This window comes from Perca flavescens, chromosome 23 (assembly GCF_004354835.1).
Source record: "Perca flavescens isolate YP-PL-M2 chromosome 23, PFLA_1.0, whole genome shotgun sequence".
NCBI classification, from domain to species: Eukaryota; Metazoa; Chordata; class Actinopteri; order Perciformes; family Percidae; genus Perca; species Perca flavescens.
The window spans coordinates 12217338-12241512 of NC_041353.1; the positions used below are offsets into that span (position 1 = coordinate 12217338).

Consider the following 24175-nt stretch of genomic DNA (forward strand, 5'->3'; position numbering starts at 1 on the left):
GTTTTTCCAGCTCGCAAGCCAACAGAGAGTGCCTAGACCCCCCATGGCTGCAAAATAAATTTGCTGCCACTAGGGTGCGTCTAGATTTCTAGGCTAAGTGAAAGGAGTAAAAGAAAAAAAATGAAAAGATTGCTATCTGCAGAGACTTAGCATCCAGGATCATGGATATAATACATCTTTTATTTGAAGGCATTCATATCTTCTCTTTCAAAAAAAGGTATGGATGTTTGCATCCCTTTTTCATAGCCAATGTAGACAAAAACAATGCTGAAATACGTCATTGACACAAAATTGAAACCAATCACAAGATTTGAAATTAAACATTTCTTTCTTACCACCCATCATCCCTCTATCTATAGTGTATGTAGCTGTCTCTGATGACCTCTCAACTCCCCTCCGCCATTTCCTCTAAAGCTATCTAATGGACAATCCAGTCAAAGTGCTTTTCTAACCATTTAGTTGTGCAAGTCCTCAACTGACAGGGACCCCCACTCACACACACACTGCCACCACAGCTTATCTGTCAGGTGAAGGGTAACAATGAGGCAGGGCGAGGCATGGAAGTGACCAACAACAGTGACACTTGGTCGAGATTAAACCTGATGTGCCGGCCAAGTGTCATCTTCTTTCTGAAACGGAGTGTTTGCATAGATTTCATGTAGACAGAATAGACACATTAGTGGTCACAGGCACACTGTACACTGTACTGTATGCAGGCAAATGATAGTACAAGGTAAAGTAAGGGGTATATAAATTTTTTAACATTTTTTAAAATACAAATACATTCATTTATTAAACACAAATGCTTTTATGCAGTGTCAGACAAGTGTTTTGTGCCTCATGAGTAACGACTGTCCATCCATCCAGCCAACCAGAATTACACTGGATGGTAAAACATATAATAAGCTATATATATATATATATATATATATATATATATATATATATATATATATATATATATATATATATATATATATATATATAATAATTTGAGCAGCTAAGCAAGCAGCCACTGTCCCCTCCAAGAGCAGTTTGCATGGTGCTTAAATTAAATGTCAGCATCAGCAAGTGTCAACAGACTTGGAGTACGAGGCACGGGTGGAATGGATTAGGGAGCTGATTTGAATCCGAGATAAGATAATGAAGACAGAAGTGAATTCATTTTTTCAGGCCAGGGCACCTTATCCTTGACAGACCAAAAAAAGGAAACACTCCCATCCACTCAAATCTTGTCAGGAGGCTACGCAAAGAGCAAGGAAGGGAGGGTGACGCCATGAACACATTCAGACTTCAGTCAAGGGCATCTGAAATTTCATCCTTAACATTTACACTCTTGTTTTTCTAACTTTATTTCATTTAAATGTAAAAATCTATGAATAATTTTGTTGAAGCGCTTGCCACTTTCCTGATCAAATCCATTGATGCACTCGATTGATGTCACTTCTGCCAACCTGGATGTGCTGCTATATTTATGCCCTCCAGACATGTTATCCAAATAATGTTTGTCTTATTAGAAGCTAATATGACCCAGACACACTCAATAGAATCATGTGCTCTCCTTTATCAAACTAATCTGGTTTGATCTGCCACTAGCGTAACTCATCCATTCACTCTGCCTTCAGTTACAATGTTTGCATCACAAACTTTTGATTTCTTGTTGAAAAAATACAAGCAAACATTTGGCATTTGTCATATCAGATATTTCTGTCCCATAATGACATTTCTCTCTTCCTCCTCTCTTTCAGGAAACTGTGCCTCACTTTCTGTATTTATCCTCTCCTCCAAATGTTATTTCCCCAAATGCCACTCCTTCTTTTCATTATGTTCCATTGTGCCTTGCTCGTTTTATATCCATTCAGCATTTAAGGGCAGTGATCAGGAAGCAGGCTTAAGGGTGTAAGAGAGTTGGGGGCTCCACACAAAGGAATAACAAGATCTGCCCTGTGGGCCTCCTGCTTACAATAATACAAACATAATGCATAGGGAGCAGATTGAGTGACTAGGTGACATAATGATATCATCTTAATAAGGCCCCGGCTCACACACACGTTTATGCACAAAAGGCCCGTGGTCCTTATTCCCTGTCCCTTCCACCCACACTATGATAGAGATCACTTTAATTAACCCTGCCTTACTCTGCAGCATGGATGGTTAAATTATGCATGAGTAGGGGTATTGTTTGTGTGTGTGTGTGTGTGTGTGTATGTGTGTGCGCGCGCACAGCTGGGACTGAGTACATCCCAGTTGTGTTAATTGAAACCCGTAACCCGTTTGGCTGACTGGGGAAGGAGGAATGCACGATTGACTCATTCATTCATTTACACACACACAAACACACACTACTTTATTATTCACACCTACATACACACACTCTCAAACACACACACACTTCCCAACCCTAGAGGAAAGGTATTATTGAATAGAGACTGTGGGATATCCCTTCTCACACAGGCCTGTATGATGCCCTACTATTCTCTCTCCTCCTAACAGTCATCATATGTATGTGTGGGCTGAATAGAGCACATAAGGGTAATAAGATAGTCTCTGTTTATCCACATGAAACCAGAATAGATGGAGGGAAATATAGAAAATGACATCAACACAGTGATCTATGGTTTTTCTGATTGGTTGTGTTAGAAATCTGCACAAATGAATAAACTCTGCAAATGGCTTTTGTTCTGAAAAGTAATTTGCATAAATACATGTGTGTCTGTTTTTCAGGTACCTGATAATGCAGTAATGGCCTTGGTTCCCAAGCAAGTTACAGCCTACAATTCAGTAAACAACTCTACCGTGTCTCGAACTTCTGCAAGTAAATATGGTAAGCCGACACGTTTCTGTACAAATTTCAGTTGTATCTATGTCAGAGAGACACTTTCCCAACATACCTAAGACCAGGCACACCGGTAGAAACTATATATACAGTATGATCCTTATACAGTAAGGAAAAATACACTTAAAAAATATTTAAAGTAATGTCAGTCAATCAAATCACAGTAATACAAATATAAAATATATGTCTATAAAATACCTATTATTAGAAAAAGTATGGGGGAGGTGAAAACTATCTGAACCCACAGCAGTGGATGCTCCCACCATCTGTTGACGAGCATCCACTTGAACCTTCATGACAACACTGACAGACAGAGAAAGACAAGACACACTTTTAGAGAGGTTGAAAGGATTTCTAAAACATAACAAGAGACCAAATAGACTTTTCATCTGTTGTTCTGGCCTCTTGAGACTCCAAAGTGTGTCCTTCCGTGTGCCAGAGTTTTTTCCGCCTGTCCGTCTGCTCCACGTCTCCTTGAACCTAAGAAACCATCAAGTTAGATGCTGATCAAAGGGCCAGCCTCACTAGCCACAAACACTTCAGACACATCAAATGTGGTGCCACGTTATTAGCATCGCCTCATCTCCATACGCTCTCACCTCGCTTCTGCGGCTCCAAATTTGACCAGATAGGACAAGGTGAGTGGTGCAACATAAAAGGGAGGGTGGAGGCCCGGAATATTTCCCTCAACGATTTCTTTTTTCTTTTCTTCAAATGCAAGTGTGATCCACTTTACAACTGGTGTGGTACTTGAGAGTGACTTTGAACTCTCTGTGCGTACAAAGGCCAGATAGGGAAGAAAGAGAGAAGGCTGAATTTAATGTAGCTGCTGAAAAGGGGGAGGAAGAGTGAAGCAGGAGAGAAAGTTATTGAGAAAGTACAGATATTAAGACAAACACTGTAACATGTTGAGTCAGACAGTGAGGAGAAACTTGTGTCTTTGATGTAATGTTTTCATCAAAGAAAGCCCAGACAAATAACACCTCCTTTGTGTAAAGCTGGATCAGAATAGAATCCAACCAGAAATCTCCCTCCTGTGTATCCCTGACTCTGCATCACCCTCAGCTTTCTAACATCTTGAATAAATCATTAAAACAAAATGAATGTGCTACCCCACTCCTATACCTTTTTTATGAAGAGCCAGCTCACATCCTCTTGCATCCACACCACCTCAAAAACAGCACAATTGGTGTCACACGTGTCCAGTGTCCCTGAAAAATTAGTCAGGTAGTACAAGTCAGGTAATACAAGTAACACAAGTCCTGCTGAGAATATTTGACACAGGTTTTAACAAAATAACAAAACTACATTTAAATGTTGCTCACTGAAGTGCCCTATAGGCAAGGCCAGGCAGCTTTATTTGTATGGCACATTTCAGCAACAGGGCAATTCAGAGTACTTTACATAAAACATTAAAGAGCAGTTAAAAAATATAAAACAGTATGAGAATAAAAGTTACAGTGCAGTATAAGAAATAAACAATTATTTAAAGAAAGGCAGCATCAAAAAAAAGGTCTTCAACCTTGATTTAAAAGAACTGAGAGTTGCGGCGGACCTGCAGTTTTCTGGGACTCTGTTCAAGATATGTGGAGCATAAAATCTGAACGCCGCTTCCCCCTGCTTAGTTCTCACTCTGTGGACAGAAAGCAGACCTGTCCCAGACGACCTGAGAGGTCTGGGTGGTTCATAGTGTAGCAGCAGATCAGAAATGTATTTTGGCCCTAAAGCGTTTAGTGATTCATAAACCAGCAAAAGTATTTTGAAATCGATTCTTTGAGGGACAGGAAGCAAGTGCAAAGACTTCAGAACTGGGGTGATGTGATCCACTTTCTTGGTCTTAGTGAGGACTCGAGCAGCCGCATTCTGAATAAGCTGCAGATGTCTGATTGATTTTTTTAGGGAGACCTGTAAAGACACCGTTACAGTAGTCACGTCTACTGAAGATAAAAGCATTGACAAGTTTTTCCAAATCCTGCTGAGACATAAGTCATTTAACCCTTGATATATTCTTAAGGTGATAATAGGCTGACTTTGTAATTGTCTTAATATGGCTATTGAAATTCAGGTCTGAGTCCATGACTACACCAAGATTTCTGGATTTGTCTGTTGTTTTTAACATTGTCAATTGAAGCTGAGCGCTCACTTTTAAACGTTCCTCCTTTGCTCCAAAAACAACCACCTCAGTTTTTTCTTCATTTAATATAGGAAAGTTCTGGCACATCAAGTCGTTAATTTGTTCAATGCACTTTTTTTGCAGTTTTTGTATTGGACTATAGTCCCATGGCGATAAGGTTATGTAAATGTGTGTCGTCCGCATAACTATGGTAACTTATTTTGTTGTTTTCCATAATCTGAGCCACTGGAAGCATGTAGATGTTAAACAGAATGGAGCCTTGGGGAACACCACACGTCTATAGGAGAGATGAGCATTTTCAGTTGATACTACTAATTGATACTGTAATTAAATTACATTTGATACACAGACATACACACACATTCTCTTTATCTAATATCTCCAGTCTCTTTTTCCCTGAACTCTCTCTCCCCCATACACTCCTCCTACTTTTCTCTCTAGACAGATTGATTTCTGTCACGGTGAAAAACACTTTTTTTTTTTTTTTACTTCTCTCTCCAAACCGCACCCACTGATCAATTTTTTTTCACACTGTGTAAACATTCATTGAGCCATGTGTTTGGAAATGTCATCGACACCATTGGGTGGGCTATACATATTTCATCTCGTCTGACACATGCTCGATTTTGTGTCAGCTGCCAATGCCATGTCTTGTCCCTGTGAGAAGAAGCCATGACAAATTAACCATGTACACTTTCTAAAAGTTTCATATGCAATCTCCCAGACCTGTAAATTAGAAGCCACAAGCCAAACAACGATTCTGTTGCTGACATGCAGGTTATGGCTTTCCTTGCCTGTTTGGTGAAGCGACAGATTTGTATTTTCTTTTCTTCTTGTTTACCTCACACTCTGCCTTGGTTAAGGTTTAAATGTGTCTTGTTTCTTCTCAGTGTCCTTATCTTTCTGATGCAGGCAGAGAAAACAACAAAATCTAACTTTTAATTTAACATACAGTTTGCACACCTTTATAGGTGTACATAAATGCCAATGACATATATTCACATTATACTGTATATTGTAGTAAGAACTTACAAACCAATAGAAGCTCGAAGGAAAAACATACACTGATGGGACATTGTGGTTGTCTGATCAGTGATGTCAGTACTAGTGAACTAATGCATGTTGTTCTTCACAGAGAACATGATCAAGTACACCGGAAGCCCCGATAGCCTGCGTTCCCGTACTCCTATGATCACTCCTGACTTGGAGAGTGGGGTCAAGGTTTGGCACCTAGTGAAGAACCATGAGCACGGAGACCAGAAGGAGGGCGACCGCGGAAGCAAGATGGTCTCTGAGATCTACCTGACACGACTTCTGGCTACCAAGGTGAGCCAGAAAATATCTCTCGTCATGTTTTAATTTATTTATCATGCTACAGTCACTCTTTATTTGAATCAGTTACATTTTGTGTATGATTTAAAAGCAAAAGAAAAGAGATCAACTCTATGTCCCAACAGTTCTATTTTTTAACTACTGTATGTGGAAATTATTTGTCTTGAAGCAGTTCAGCAGGTAAAAGGTCACCATGACCTTCACCCTTTGTTACCATGACTCAGAAAACACTCACTTTATTTAAATATTCATATTTAATTTGGATGAGTCATTTCAGTGGGAAAGATTATTCAAATATATTCCTCTATCCCCTCAGGTGAGAAAGAGAAAATAGATATTTCTGTTTGTTTTCTCTTTTCATTGCTGTTGCGTTGACGTGGCAGCATATTAAAAAGGGTAAAAAGGAAAAGATCCATGAAGCTAGCCAAGGAGTTTCTGTAATAAAAAAAATTATCAGGCAAAAATAGAAATGGCTATAAAATGAGTCTCTTTGAATATGCCTTCCGACAATGGCCTCCAGGAAAAAAAAAAACAGTTAATTTGGTTTGGAGGGAAATGTGACTTTGATCCAACAGCTAAATGCAAATTTCCAATTCACTCCTAAATCACATTCTCACTCTTTTTTTTTTTTTTTTGCATCAAGACATTCATTCTATCAGACACAGACAGAGACATACAGAGAAGGTAAAACATAAAGAGAGGCTACGATCTGAAAATGTTCAGACTGTAATGTTTTGATTCAGGAACATTTAGTATGTTTTTGATCCCTTGGCTACCTTTGTTTAGCAATTCACATAGAGAACATCAACTCAGTTCTGTGTATGTGATGTAAATTTGCAGTGGCAGGAGTCTGAAACGGAGTGCCTACACACACACACACACACACACACACACACACACACACACACACACATTCACGTATACATACACATACACAAAGTTTGCCAACATTAGCTAGCATAAAAAAACTACTGGTCATACAAGACTAACTAAGGTTGTACTGGGAAAACCTTGTGAATATACTGAACTAAGAAAATTGCATTTGATTTCCTGTGACTTCAAATTTTATTTTTAAGAGGATTAAGATGATGTTATTTCTTCTTTAAAAGTGACATAGTAGTAGCATCGGGGCAACCTCTAGCTCACCCAGTAAGAGCGTGCGCCCCATATAGGCTGAGGCCTTTGCCAGGTTCGAATTCGACCTGCGGCCCTTTGCTGCATGTCATCCCCATCTCTCTCCCACCTTTCCTGTCTATCCACTGTCATTCTGAAATAACAAATTGTGACAAACAATTAAACACTTACCTCTGTTTATACTTTGGAGAACTAATGCATGTGCAGATGTGTGGGTAGACGAGCAAAATCAGGTGATCAATTAAAGCACTGAGACCGCAACAACAAGCAAGAGAGGTATGAGAGTGTCTGTGAAACAGGACACAATAAGCAACATTTCAAATAAACTAATAAACAAACAAGCTGGAGACAGCAGAATAGGATGCAGGAGCAGCTGTCACCATGACACCTACTGTATATAGCCCTCCACACGCAGGCGCACGTTACTATTGAGTGCAGGAAGGTGGTTTCTGACTGCAGACAGCACGTCGTCTTTCCAGATGTATTGTTTTTGTGAAATAACCAGTTTATCTTGGTCGGCCATCTCTCCATGTGAGAAATGATTGGGCAGACAGGCAGTGTAATTGACTGCATTTGGCTTTCACCTTGCCAATAAATACCTCTCCCTGGCAACGCCGCTGACGTCTCTCATATTAGCTCCATCAGTGTCACTCTGACTGAGTGTGGGTACAGGGTGTGTTCATGTGTGTGGAGGGGCACTGGGAAGGATTGCGTTTTCTTTCCTCACTTGTAGACTCAAGAGTGTGTGTGTCCATCCCGCTCTCATGCGTCACCTTCCCTCATCTCTCTATTTCTGCTCCAGTGCTATCCCCAACGTTTTGATTGTTTGCTTTCCTCTCCTTTCAATGTGGAGGCAGATGGCATCAAAACATTCAGATGACACATTGTGTTTAGAGTGCGATCTAATGACAGGGTAGATGGTCATGTGGGGGGGATGTGTTGGCAGTTTCAGCTCCACAAGGGAACAAGAGACTCCTGTGATGATGACAGTGTTGATACACAAGTCTCCCTTGAGATAGAGGATGACGTAAAATGTCTCAGCCTCAGCAATTTTAGGCACACACAGGTTTTTGTTAACTGCACCCATAAATGCATGCACACACAAAATGTTAGGTCTTCCCTTGCCAGCTAATGCAGACTGTCACTTGGAAGACATGTGGGCTTGATTTAGAGATGTGTAATTCCATCTTCATAGAAAAACAATAAGCTGTCAGGAATGTGGGCCACATTAGAATTATAGCTGTGATTTTCGGACTAACAGGATTCTCGCTTCCCACTCTCTTCTACCTCTCTTGACTCTGTGATTTGGTCACCAGCTCCAACCCAAATTGGATTTTTATTTGCCAGTGCCTGTACACACCTCATCTGCCACACTCAATGGCCTCTTTTCCTGATAGGAAACCTCTGTCGTTTCATTTCCATCCCTCACTCTCGCCTTTTCCTGTGCATCCCATCAGCTCATTCTTTACAAGAGGATTAGATTCTCTCACTCTCTGTCTCTCCTCTCTGTTCTCCTCCTCCTCCTTAAAGTCGCCAACATTAAATCAAATTAGGGTCAATGGTGCAGTGTGGGAGCTAATCCGGCAGCACAAAGAGGCTTAGGAGATGCGCCTCCTGTTCCCAGATATTATTAAACGTCAGCTGTGAAATAACAATTTCCCCATCAAAGCTGCAAGCAGATTTAGGGGCCAGGTCTGTGAGATAGGAGTCACACACATAAACACCGCGGCCTGGCTGACACAACTCATAAACTCACACAGGAAAACTATACACACGTTTTTACCAATCTGCCTGTCAACTTTAGGCATTGGTATGTTGCAAAATTCACTCGTTCTGTGGGTCCGGTTCAATATAGATACTGGCTTAACATACTGAAATTATGGACTCACAGACTGGAGCTTTTTATAGTACTGTACATTTTCATATTCCGTGTAAGTCGCTATTATTGGTTTTGTTATTTCTTCCCTTGTGATTATCCCTGTAATTTAATGAAAAAAATACCTTCATATAATCTGTTTTCCATGTCTCCTGTCCCTCCTCTGTAGGGTACGTTACAGAAGTTTGTGGATGACCTGTTTGAGACCATCTTCAGCACGGCCCATCGAGGCAGCGCCCTGCCTCTGGCCATCAAATACATGTTTGACTTCCTGGATGAGCAGGCTGACAAACACAACATCCACGACCCGCATGTCCGACACACATGGAAAAGCAACTGGTGAGTTGTTGTGAGCAGTTTTAGCATACCTGCAATCACAGAAACGTGCATACACACAAACACATAGTGGGCTTTGATCAGGAGCCCTTAGGAAACTGTGAGGCAGTTCCTTGGATCTTTTATGGACACAAAATGGATTTATTATTTGTACACCAGCGTGCTGCCTTTGGCTCCATTTGTGACGTTTTCCTTCTGTATTGTAATTTAATGCACTGCAGACACAATCAGTACATTTTGGCACATTTCACATGGCATTGCCCTGGTATTGCCCTGTGTCAGTGCCAAGCTTCACCACATGCCTCTTCCCACCCTAATATCCATTAACCACAGGGGCGTGTAATCTTCATTAAAGCTAACCACGAGGGGCTAATCCAATTGGCTGCCAAGATTCTCCATCTATTATCATGAATAACTGGGCCGAAAAATGCCTGTCACTGTGAAAATCTCCATAGTGACATGGTACGCTCCCAGGTGAAGGAAGTACACCTCTAAATTAATATCTGCTGATTAATTTAGACCATACTGACCTCTGTGAGCCCACCTTAAGAGGTTGGTAGGGGTTAAATAACCAGCAGAGCACCAGAATGTTGTGAGGAGAAAAATGAAAAGGTGAAGAAAGGAAAGTGAACTCAGTGGGAGTTAAATGCACACTAATATCTCATTAGCCTCCTGGCCTCTGCCAAGATCCCAGTATGCATCACTCAGCCCAAGGCTCAGGGGAACCATTGAGATGGGAGGATAAAATGGATGTGCATAAAGGGACAAATCAAGAGATGGAGAGAGGAATTGATAGGGAGAAGCTAAAGAAGGGGTTTACTTTATGGTCTGGTCCTAATTTTGGTGTTTTGGGGCCATTTGCAGAGTGTGTTAAGTGTTTTCTGAAAGCGCAATGGGTCGCTTTTACATTAGACTTTTAATGGAATGGGCTCTCACCAGAGGGCTGTGAATGAACAGCAATTTATCATAACACACCATCACAAAAAGCCACTTAGATTGCACACAAACAGTTGAGTGCTGATGCCACCATAGATATCTTCTCTGTGTGGGATGTGCATACTGAATGCCTGTGTATTTTCACTACTCAGTGTGTGTCTTACCCGTAACCTTTAATCGTCTCAAAAGAGTGCAATCTTGGCTACAACAAAAGCCTTAATTTTGTCTGATGGTTGAGAATAATAATGCCAGTGGCCCCTCCCATGCTGGGCCCCTGTGCCATTAAACCTACCAGGCCCATTGTCATCATACACACCATTAACTTCAACCCATCACAGCAGTCAGAGCCCCACTCCTACCCCCACCTCCACTCCAGGGTTTCCCCACCATCAGAGCTCCGGTGTACATCCTCTGATGTAGCCCTTATTCTGGATTATTGTTGTTTCATGTGACAAGTTTGTTTCTTATATCTTTGCCGTATTATATCTGTAGATGTAACCAGCAATTATTTTTTTTGCAGTATTATTAGAAGCTTTATAAAGAGGTTTGATGTGTATAACCCATACTGAAATTAGACTGAGAACAGTTTTTTATATGTGTGATATCTAATAACAATGTGTAAATGTATTACGTTTCTATAATAGCTGATAGAAAATAGTTGTATTAGCAGGAGTTTTGCTTTCAGAGTCCACACACTCTTAAGACCTGAAAGAGACCAAAAGATGGTCTCCAGGATTTATTCTAGCCCAGGAAATTACCAGTGACCCTTTGCAATCCGGGTCATCCCTCACAACAGTCTAGTGATAGCAGTAGCACTAACGCTACACCAGCCTATGCCCCTTGAATTTTAGTCAAGCTACCTTGTTCATATCAAGGTTTTTGGAGCTGTTAAGTGTCTGTGATTTTTAATTGTGTGAGTTAAAATTCTGTTAAAATGTTAGTTGCGTGACAGAGCTGTAATGTGTCTCTGGATGTGTGTACAGTATGTGTGTGCATGCATGAGTCATTGGCTCCAAGAGCATCTCCAGATGGTATCTTTTGGATTAGCGGCAGTGTGTCAGCGTCTCCTCTCATCCACTCTCTTCTGTATTTGGTGTCTGTGTGTGTGTGTGTGAGTCTCTGTCTGCACCGTGTTTGTCATGTTGGGATGCAACAGACAGAATTTTAATTATTGTGCAAAACTGGCACACACACAGTCTGATTTTAATGACATTGCTAGGACGTTTAGGGTTGATCTATCTGGAATCAGTAAAGTTGTACGGTGTGTAATTTCCAGAAAATTTTAGATTCAGTTTTAGCCCTTTGTCCGGATATACAGCTTGTTCAGTAAAGGTCCGTAACTTGCCATTCATATGATAGGTTGGGCCTTTTCACCTACGGAGGCCTAGCTGGAACAATGCCCAGTTAGGTCACCTTTATAAAGCTGTAAATAAGGGGCTGAGCAGCGAAGCCGGTATTATTATTATTATTATTAATCCTCTTTCTAAGAAATACATGTTCCCATGCACGAAAACTCACCAACATTTGCACACAAGTCCAGTCCTGTGCCAAACTTAATCAGTCCAATTCATATGGTAATAGTCCTGATGGTGGCCCTTCACCAGATATCTAAAATTCTAAACTTTAAAATTTCATAACAAATCAACCGTACATGATACAATGTCGCAACGTACGTCAAACTGTAGTCCCAATAGAGAAGAAACTGTACTCTGCTTTTACCCAGTAGCAATTTTGAAGTCCATCACTCTACTTTTTGCAAAAAGTGCAAAACTTCTTAAACCTTTCTCCTCCCACATTTTTATTTCAATTGACACCAAATTTTGGGAACTTCATCTCATGAATACATTTCTGACCGTCTTAGCCGTTGAAGCTAGAAGTGTCATCACCTGGCCAATAGCTCTCTGAAATAAGCACTTGCATTCAGACCCGAAGGTTGGGAGTTTAAGCCCCAAGAGTTACAAGGTTATCATCTTGTAACTTATCAGCCTTTGTGCTTTGGACACCTTCCCTGCATGTTTTAGATGTTTCTGAGCATCAACACACCTGTCTGAAATGAAATCAGCTCATTAGTTTGTGTCCTAGGTTAACATGCCACTGTGTACTCTGGTATTATGCTGTGGGGATTAGAGACATGGGTTTCTAAGAGCTAGGAGCTGTAGCTCAACAAGGTTGATAGTGGTTTTCAGAGCGAGAGATTTAGAGTTTCAATCCCCTACACACCACTCATCAGCCCTCACTTAAACACTACGCCTGTTCCTTGGGCATAACTAACGTGATGAGCAGGAATGTTTGGCACAAGAACGCTCATGTATTTGCCATTTTTCTCCTCTTCTTCTTCTCCATTCACTACTTTTTCCTTTTCCTCCTTAAAATGCTCGATGCTGCACAACATCCCACAACTGCAGATTCAGATGCTTACTGGCTCTGTGTGCCAGAATTGCCAATCAGTGCAAACTGCAAGAGACAGTTAGACATGCTACTAAAGGAATGCACGTAGACTTTGTTGGTGTGGATGTACTTGTGTGTTCCCTTTGTTGTTGTCATTTGCAGTAATAGTGCCTGTCAGAATATTAAGAACTAGGCCTGGTTAGCCAGTAAATACAATTTACGGGTTGTTTTGCTGCTTGACAGTTAGAAAGTTTTTTCAATCCTGGTTGGTAATCTTTCCTTCTTGGGTAAAGATTAGCAGAGTTGATTTAAAATAGGCTGTACACTCTGTAGTACCACATTAGTACTTACACACTTTTTTCCAACATACTATACTATGACTTTTTTATCACTTTTTTTCAACATACTATACTATGACTTTTTCATACCCTTTTTTTCCAACTTACTATACTATGACTTTTTTATCACTTTTTTCAACATACTATACTATGACTTTTTTATCACTTTTTTCAACATACTGTACTGACTTTTTTATCACTTTTTTTCAACATACTATACTATGACTTTTTCATACCCTTTTTTCCAACATAATATACTATCACTTTTTTCAACATACTATACTATGACTTTTTTATTACTTTTTTGAATATATACTATGACTTTTTTTAATCACTTTTTTTGACTTACTAAACTATGACTGTTTTTCACTTTTTTCAACATACTATACTATGACTTTTTGTGTGGACTTTGCATGTTCTTCCAGAGTTTTTTCGACTAAATTAACTAAATATGAAAGGGGAGAGAGAGGGGGAAGACATGCAGAAAATCATTTTATGTTTTTCTAGATAGACTATACTATGACTTTTTGCAACATTCTATAGTATGACTGTTTTTCACTTTTTTCAACATACTATACTATGACTTCATATCACTTTTTTCAACATACTATACTATGACTTCATATCACTTTTTTCAACATACTATACTATGACTTCTTATCATTTTTTTCAACATACTATACTGTGACTTTTTTATTACTTTTTTCAACATACTATAATGACCTTTTATCACTTTTTTATGACTATTTTTCACTTTTTTCAATATACTATATTATGACTATTTTATGACTTAATTCGACATACTATACTATGACTTTTTTATCACTTTTTTCAACATACTATACTATGACTTTTTCATACCCTTTTTTTCCAACATACTATACTATGACTTTTTTATCACTTTTTTCAACATACTATACTATGACTTTTTTATCACTTTTTTCAATATATATTATGACTTTTTTATTACTTTTTTCAATATATACTATGACTTTTTTTAATCACTTTTTTCAACATACTATACTATGACTTTTTTATGACTTTTTTCAATATATACTATGACTTTTTTATTACTTTTTTGAATATATACTATGACTTTTTTTAATCACTTTTTTTGACTTACTAAACTATGACTGTTTTTCACTTTTTTCAACATACTATACTATGACTTTTTGTGTGGACTTTGCATGTTCTTCCAGAGTTTTTTCGACTAAATTAACTAAATATGAAAGGGGAGAGAGAGGGGGAAGACATGCAGAAAATCATTTTATGTTTTTCTAGATAGACTATACTATGACTTTTTGCAACATTCTATAGTATGACTGTTTTTCACTTTTTTCAACATACTATACTATGACTTCATATCACTTTTTTCAACATACTATACTATGACTTCATATCACTTTTTTCAACATACTATACTATGACTTCTTATCATTTTTTTCAACATACTATACTGTGACTTTTTTATTACTTTTTTCAACATACTATAATGACCTTTTATCACTTTTTTATGACTATTTTTCACTTTTTTCAATATACTATATTATGACTATTTTATGACTTAATTCGACATACTATACTATGACTTTTTTATCACTTTTTTCAACATACTATACTATGACTTTTTCATACCCTTTTTTTCCAACATACTATACTATGACTTTTTTATCACTTTTTTCAACATACTATACTATGACTTTTTTCAATATATACTATGACTTTTTTATTACTTTTTTCAATATATACTATGACTTTTTTTAATCACTTTTTTCAACATACTATACTATGACTTTTTTATGACTTTTTTCAATATATACTATGACTTTTTTATTACTTTTTTCAATATATACTATGACTTTTTTTAATCACTTTTTTCAACATACTATACTATGACTTTTTGTGTGGACTTTGCATGTTCTTCCAGAGTTTTGTCGACTAAATTAACTAAATATGAAAGTGGAGAGAGAGGGGGAAGACATGCAGAAAATCATTTTATGTTTTTCTAGATAGACTATACTATGACTTTTTGCAACATTCTATACTATGACTGTTTTTCACTTTTTTCAACATACTATACTATGACTTCTTATCACTTTTTTCAACATACTATACTGACTTTTTTATTACTTTTTTCAACATATGACCTTTTATCACTTTTTTATGACTATTTTTCACTTTTTTCAATATACTATATTATGACTATTTTATGACTTCATTTGACATACTATACTATGACTTTTTCGACATTCTATAGGCTACTACCACGTTTTTATCACTTTTTTTTGACATTCTATACTATGACTTTTTGTCACTTTTTTCAACATACTATAATATGACTATTTTTCCCTTTTTTTAACATACTATGCTATGACTTTTTGTGTGGATTTTGCATGTTCTTTCAGAGTTTTTTCGACATACTATGACTTTTTGTCACTTTTTTCGACATATTTCAATCAGGAAAGACTTTGTTGCAGATATGCAAAAGTTTATTGTACATAAGCATAATGAAATATGCGGAGTCTTTAAATAATATTTAAAAGGGGTAGAGAAACAGGACATATCCCCCAATGGCGTCTAGACACTGCTGATGGTGGAGAAGGAACCCGAAGACCGACCGAAGGAGCTGTCTGCCGGAAAGGGGACTGCGGGTGCCTGGTTGACGAGACCGGAGGTCGAAGAGGAGGAGGGTTGCTTTTTTCAACATTCTATATTATGACTTTTTATGACATACTATACTATGACTATTTTATTTACTTTACTCAACATACTATACTATGACTTCTTTGAACCTACTACAGTATACTATGACTTTTTAATCACTTTCTTTCAACATACTATACTATGACTTCTTTCGACCTACTATACTGTGACTTTATTTGACATACTATACTATGAATTTTTTCAACATTCTATTCACGTTTTTATCACTTTTTTTCGACATACTATAGTATTACTTTTTAATCACATTTCTTTGACATACTAGGACTATTTTATTACTTTATTCAACATTGTTACGAGTGAAACTGGAGTTGAACCCAAATGCAGACAGAGACACAGAGCCAGAGTTAAAGTTTAACAGGTTTATTTCTAAGTACTTATGTTAGTCCGTGTTTCCAGAAAGGGAAAACAAGTCCAGGTTTCCTGAGAGGCCAACGGGTCTAGGGTTCCGAGCAGAAGTGGTTCTGTCAGAATATCCAGTGAGCAGTCTAAAGTGAGGTTCAGATAGAGAGCAGATCTGGTGGATGGCAGGAGTGAAGCAGCAGCAGGAGTCAGGTTCCAGTAGAAACTGAAGCACAAGGAAAAAACGGATCAGGACAGGCAAAATACAATGAGCAAACAGGTAACAAGCTGGGTCATGCGCTAGACTGAACGTGGTCGTCTTGACTATGATCTGACACAGAATGGAAGGTTGACCGGGTATATGAAGCAGAGGTGATTGTGGTAAATGAGCTGCAGCTGGAAACCAGACTCTACTCCTGCAATTAGAGATGGACAGAGGGAAGGGGGAGGGGAGAGACAGAGAGCTACCTAGCAGCAGGCCTATCAGATATTCTATACGTTTTTATCACTTTTTTTCGACATACTATACTATGACTTTTAATCACTTTTTTTGACATACTATACTATAACTTTTTTTGATATACTATACTATGACTTTTTAACACTTTTTTTGACATACTATACTATGACTTTTTATGACATACTACAGTATACTATGACTTTTCATACTGCTTCAGCTGCTTCCCACATTTAATCAAGTCTTATTTATGGATTCCTACTTAATTCAAGCCTAAAAATGTTCCACATATTTCATTCATTGTAAATTCTTTACGTACTTTTTTAAAATGTTTCACACAGCTGATTGAGATTTCCTGATTTGACCCACCCATTTCACCAACCCATGTTACTTATTCATCCAAATTAAAGCCGGCAATTTAGAATAGCATCAGCTTTTACAAAAACTTTCATACAATATTGCCATTATTTGGCTTTTTTAGGACAAAACTTAGAATGTTCCACTTTTGTTTGATACATTATTGGTATTATTCAACATTCCAATGAAATTCATACTAATTAAAACCATTCCCACTTTTCCAACTATTCTCACTTCACCTTCTTCTTGTGCAATTATGCTGGCAATTCAGTTTAGCAATTTAGCTTTTCAGCATTCACAAAAATTTTCTGCAGGAAATGCATTTTCTAGTATCTAATACTTCCTATTAAAGTAGTGGGTAAACACTTTACTTAAATCAGTTTTAATTTATTTTATTTTTTTTTAATTTTAATTTTTTTTTATTTACAGCACTTTGTTGTCCTAAATTGATAGGCAGGGGGGGGAAAAAAGTCTTTTAATGAAAGGGCTTCTTCTGACTCGGCCAGTGTTAATTCCTCTAAAATAAGAGATGCCCTTGATCTTGGCAGCTGATGTTCAACCTAATCCCTAACCAAAAGGACTGAACATTCTTAAAACTGCTCAGCGTGAGTTAACTGCTGAAAAATTCTGTGCTTTGTCTATTTTCTATTTTCATATAGATAATATGTAGATGTTATTATGGTGATTATTTTGAATGCACAAAATCATGTGGGGAACCTCATCATTTTAGTGTCCACTGCCGCATTGAAACAGCACATACCTCAAAGCAAAGGGCAGTAGGGCAGATTGTCAACAATCAAGGCACCACAGCAGTGGTGTTAATATCCCTTTGATCCATGCATCTAATCCCACTAGATTATTTGCTTATATTCATTTTGAAGTCATAATGCAGAGTTTTTTTCCTTCCTCTGAGTCCAAATCCTCCTTTGTTAGATTGTACATATAAATGGCTTTGTGGGTGGCTGTGCTAGGATAAATGCTTAGTGGAATGGTAGGGGAGCACCGGTGGTATTTAAATGATTGCATTTTGTTGTTCCCCCTCATCCTTTGATATTGTGCCACACTGAGAAACTTCTATGCAGGTTAGACTGCAATGTCATTCCTGTTTGAGTTTTGCCACATCAGCTAAAATGCATATAAACCAGAGAACAGTAAAGATATAGAGATCCAAATAACACTTTCTTAATACCACCTGAGCCCTTTTACTGCAACACACAGATAGAGATGGCCCTATATCTATTCATTTTGGCAGAAATAAGCCTAGCAAATAAACAGACTTGTATATTTTTATTATTCTAGACAGGCACAAAATAGAACCCACTTGCACAAACAAAGCAATATGAACTGTGTCACTATGCGGCCCCCAGCGAGGACCCCTGGACACTGTTGGAAAAAAATGAGAGCCAGCCACCACCTGGTTTTAAAGATAAAGGCTTTATTGAATTGAGCACACACATCAAATAGAGCACATCAGCAACAGCAGGGCCTGTGTACTAGCTTTGCAAAGTGAATGAATCCTCGTCCCCCTTCTGGCGCATAATATGTTCATGTCTATTGCCTGACAGGCTGTAGCAAATATAAAAATGGCATTTACGGACTTAGGGCCCTATTTTAATGAGCTAAGCTCACAGTGTGAAGCGCATGGCGCAGGTGCGTTTAGAGTGTGTCCAAATCCACTTTTGCTAGTTTACGGCAGAAAAAAGGGTCCGTGCGCTGGGCGCATGGTTCAAAAGGGTTGTACTTAGTGTCTTCATTAATTCATAGGTGTATTTTGGGCGTAAAATGCAATAAACCAACCAGAGTGTCATCTCCCATTCCCTTGAAAACCCAGGCGCGTTTGTATCTTGGCGCATTGCTATTATGATGGCGAATTTGCACCGTAATATTTTTATTTGTAATCTTTTGCATGTTTGTGTGCTGCTGCCCTTACCTGTGTGTGTGTGTGTGTGTGTGTAACAAGCATAGTGTGTGCGTGCTGTGCATAAGCCTAGGCGCATTTTACTAATTTGCGGTTAAAAAAACAATGAAATGCTGCGCTATTGACTATACTACGACTTCTTATCACTTTTTTCAACATACTATACTGTGACTTTTTTATTACTTTTTTCAACATACTATACTATGACCTTTTATCACTTTTTTATGACTATTTTTCACTTTTTTTGGACAGGTTTTTGTTGGTCAATGGCACGATCAATTCCCGATGCCTCAAAATAGCCATACGCCAAGAATTCACCTGAACACATCTGCCTGTAAGACCAGCACGCCCATGGGTGCAAAGATGGGCGCAGGTGCATTTGCTATTTAAACGACGTGGGCGCTGGACGGGAAATTGACAACAGCGTCAGTCTTAAACTAGCAAAGGCACTTGCGTCGGGCCTTGCGCTACACTGCGCTGGGTGCAAAATAGGGCCCTTAATCTCAGAGCAGTTCAACCAGACACAGACTGTTGTTTTATTTTACACTCTTTGTTTTTGCATGGCTATTTGAGCATTCTGTCACTGAACAATCAATGCAAAAGTCATTTTAATGACAACATGCATAAAATGACATAAGTAATTTAGTCTCATGAGCCCATTGACATTTTTTAACAGATGACATTCTGTTAGAAGTTCAGTTATGGTAACACCCCACAACATTTGAATGGACTGCAGGATTGGCTGCAGCACACCTACATACCATTATTAAACAGTGATGAAAAATAAAAGTACTTTGTTCTCTTTTTTTCCTCCTCCCTGCAGCCTACCTCTGCGTTTCTGGGTAAATGTGATCAAGAACCCCCAGTTTGTGTTCGACATACATAAGAGCAGCATCACAGATGCCTGTCTGTCTGTGGTGGCCCAGACCTTCATGGACTCCTGCTCCACCTCAGAACACCGCCTTGGGAAGGACTCACCCTCCAACAAGCTGCTTTATGCCAAGGACATTCCCAGCTACAAGAGCTGGGTGGAGAGGTGAGCTGTTGATAAATGTACAACACTAAATGGATGAAGAGCGCAAGTGTGTGTGTGAGAGTGAAAACATCAGAAAACCTGCATTAGCCATGTTTCATTCCAACACACACACATTGTGACTGTAGCTCTGTGATCTATGGGCCATGAAATACAATCCAAATTACAACACAGTGGGAATGGATGGGAACGCCCAGGGCATGAGATCTAAAGTACAGAGGAGTCAGTGTGTGGGAAAAAAAGAGGGGTTTGAGAATAGAAGTAGAAGCTGGTAATGTGTTAAAATGAGAGTTTTATTAAATTTATTTGTCAGTAGTGGAGGCGGAGAGGTCCTGAATAAAAGATGGGGTAGTGTGAAGCAGTTCAGAGTATTTGTGTTGGTAGCTTCGTCACAAGGCAAACCTTGGGACAAGAATATATGTGCGCTGCTTGAATGGGTGGAACCAAATGGGGAGCTTCAGGCTCAGGACTGTACCCATTAGTCCTGTGTGTGTTAGTGTCACTGGTCTCCCAAAAACACAAATAAGTGTGAGTAAATGCATGGATATGTTTGGATAATGTAAGAAGGTATGCAAATGCAAAAACAATCAGTGTGGACAGAGAATATAGCTACTGTAGGGAGCTGCCCAAGCAGAAATGTAAGCCTGTATTGGGGCTTTTTAGGCCTTTATTTTTATAGGACAGCTGAAGACATGAAAGGAGAGAGAGGGGAAATTACATGCAGCAAAGGGCCACAGGTCGGAGTTGAACCCGCGGCCGCTGCATTGAGGAGTAAACCTCTATATATGGACACACGCTATACCAGGTGAGCTACCCAGGTGCCCTAGTAATACACAGATTTTATTATTTTTGTATTCAGTTGGAAAAGCCTCCGTCATATAGTAGTGACCGACTAAGGGTTGATCTGATGCTGCTTCACTCTGCTGTCCAACCATGCCAAAGTAAGGGTCATGACAGGAAGTGGATTCTAAAGGCAGAATTCCGCAGCTATGAAAGAAGGCTGCAAAGGGAAGTTAACACTGTAGAGGAAGAGATGTCCTCCTCCTCACTCTCCTTTATGCTGCAGCTTAAAGAAAAGACATTCTTACCTAGAGAGTAGGCTAATGGAAACCTGTGTCTCAGGAAGGAAATCTCTGCTGATGCTTCTTCAGTGCTTCTCTGTAGAGACAGAACTAATTTAAACTTTGAGTTTTTACTTTGTTGTAGTCAGAAATGCTGATAAACATAAGTCAAAAACTGTATGCATATTCAGCAGTTTTAGGTTTTTATATATATATATATATATATATATATACAGTGGGGGAAATAAGTATTTGACCCCTTGCTGATTTTGCAGGTTTGCCCACTTACAAAGAATGCAAAAATCTACAATTTTAATCATATGTACATTCTAACAGTGAAAGACAGAATCCCAAAGAAAATTCCAGAAAATCACATCATATGAATTTATTAAAATTGATAACCATCTGATGAGGAAAAACAAGTATTTGACCCCCTGGACAAACCGCATGTTAATATTTTGTAGAAAAGCCATTATTGGCCAGAACAGATGTCAAACGGTTTTTATAGTTGGTGACAAGGTTTGTGCACATTTCGGCAGGGATGTTGGCCCACTCCTCCCTGCAGACAGCCTCCAAATCATTCAGGTTCCGAGGTTGTCGCCTGGCAACTCGAATTTTAAGCTCCCTCCAAAGATTTTCAATCGGATTCAGGTCTGGAGACTGGCTAGGCCACTCCAGAACCTTGATGTGCTTCTTCTTCAGCCACTCTTTTGTTGCTTTGGCGGTGTGCTTAGGGTCGTTGTCGTGCTGAAACACCCATCCTCGACCCATCTTCAGCTCTCTCACTGAGGGAAGGAGATGTCGGTCCAGAATTCCATGATACATGGCCCCGTCCATCCTCCCCTCAATACGATGGAGTTGTCCCGTCCCCTTGGCTGAAAAGCAACCCCAAAGCATGATGTTGCCACCACCATGCTTGACGGTGGGGATGGTGTTCTTTGGGTTGTACTCGGTGTTCTTTGCCCTCCAAACACAACGAGTTGAGTTGAGGCCAAAAAGTTCTATTTTGGTCTCATCTGACCACATCACCTTCTTCCAGGCCTCTTCTGAGTTGTCCAGGTGGTGAATGGCGAACTTCATGCGGGCCTGTACATGTTTCTTCTTGAGCAGGGGGACCTTGCGTGCGCTGCAGGATTTCAATCCATGACGGCGTAGTGTGTTACCAACCGTTTCTTTTGTAACTGTGGTCCCAGCTGCCTTCAGTTGATTCATCAGTTCCCCCCTTGTGGTTTTGGGATGATTCTTCACCGTTCGCATGATCGGGGACACCCCACGAGGCAAGATCTTGTGTGGAGGCCCAGACCGAGGGAGGTTGGCGGAGGTGTGGTGCTTCTTCCATTTCCTGATAACTGCACCGACAGTTGATCTTTTCTCTCCAAGTTGCTTTCCGATTCTCTTGTAGCCCATCCCAGCCTTGTGCAGATCAACAATCTTGTCCCTGATGTCCGTAGAAAGCTCTTTGGTCTTGCCCATGGTGGTGATGTTGGAGGCTGGTTGTTTGGGTGTTGACAGGTGTCTTTTATACAGGTAACGAGGTGAGGCAGGTGTATTTGATGTAGATAATTGGTTCGGATTGGGGCTGTGTCTTAAAGAAAGACTAACTGGCTTGTAGGAACCAGAATACTTGCTGTTTGTCCAGGGGGTCAAATACTTGTTTTTCCTCATCAGATGGTTATCAATTTTAATAAATTCATATGATGTGATTTTCTGGAATTTTCTTTGGGATTCTGTCTTTCACTGTTAGAATGTACATATGATTAAAATTGTAGATTTTTGCATTCTTTGTAAGTGGGCAAACCTGCAAAATCAGCAAGGGGTCAAATACTTATTTCCCCCACTGTATATAGGGTTTGGGGGCAGTGCAATTGGGCAGAGCCATGATATCCCACAGAGATTTTGACTTGCTACAGTATGTTCATGTTATTAATTTGGGGCTGTGAAGTGAAGCCAGCTAGTGAGATATTGACACTTGCCTTGAATTTGATGTGGGAATTGATGGTCTCCAGACAATGACAAATACATCACAGCTGTCATAACATTATTTGTTTACAAGAGTATTTGCATATGGATCAGTGCATTTCCAAAGCTAACATTTTATGGATTTTATAGATCTTTCGTGCAGATTTGCACTAAGGCAACTATGAAATAAAGATCTAAGATGTACTATAGGCCCCTTGTATTCAAAGGATATTTATTTGACAGCAGCTTTTTGTAAATTTCTGTCTGAAAAATATTAGGGTATTGTGGAAGAACAGGGTATATGCAGGAATCCTTAAATTAAATATAATACCTTTTAAGACCTTAATCTTTAATCTTAATTTTAAAATGCTCATATTATGCTTTTTAGCTTTTTCCCTTTCCTTTATTGTGTTATATATCTTTTTGTGCACGTTATAGGTTTACAAAGTGAAAAAGCTCAAGTCCACCCCAAAGGGACTTACCATCTTCCAGAGAAAACTGTTCACAAACTGCTCCAAACAGCTCTATTGTAGTCCAGCCTTTACTTCACGGCGTCATACTCTGCAACTGACTAGCTAGCAGTACTTACTGCACATGTGCGACTCCCAACAAAGATGAAACAGAAGTGAGATGCCTCACTCTGTAGCTAAAACAGAGAGCTCAACACACATGGTGAAAAGAGGAGCTGCAGCAATGTGCAGTACAACAAAAAGATGGTGTTTTTTGAAAATTAAACCACATAAACCTATTCAGGTACATCCTCTAAATACAATTATGATGTACGTTATGATAATGAGCATAATATGAGCACTTTAAATTATTTGAGTGATTCAGTTTTAATTTACATTTTAGCCATTATTTTTCAATATGAACGCTAATAATCTGAATGACGTTAATTATGATGATTGAGAAACCACTGTCACGGTGGTTTACACTTTTGCCATAGTATTTCACAAAAAATGCTATAAAAATGTTATGGTATGTCCTTAAAAAAAAGTCATAGTATAATGTGCCATA

General features: G+C 39.0%; 1 protein-coding gene and 1 long non-coding RNA gene across 2 annotated transcripts in view; one reads left to right on the forward strand and one right to left on the reverse strand.

Annotated features, from left to right (window-relative positions):
• The window catches only part of plxna4 (plexin A4), a 256842-nt gene that overhangs the window by 225646 nt on the left and 7021 nt on the right, over window positions 1-24175 (forward strand). The window contains exons 27-30 of the mRNA XM_028570912.1: window positions 2725-2824; window positions 6106-6296; window positions 9482-9651; window positions 19929-20141. Of these exons, the coding sequence (XP_028426713.1) occupies window positions 2725-2824; window positions 6106-6296; window positions 9482-9651; window positions 19929-20141 (674 nt within the window). The remainder of the gene's footprint in view (window positions 1-2724; window positions 2825-6105; window positions 6297-9481; window positions 9652-19928; window positions 20142-24175) is intronic.
• Window positions 16409-24175, reverse strand: part of LOC114550267 (uncharacterized) — a 106771-nt gene continuing 99004 nt past the window's right edge. Inside the window, exon 7 of the long non-coding RNA XR_003691664.1 lies at window positions 16409-16599. This is a non-coding gene — a long non-coding RNA (uncharacterized LOC114550267). The remainder of the gene's footprint in view (window positions 16600-24175) is intronic.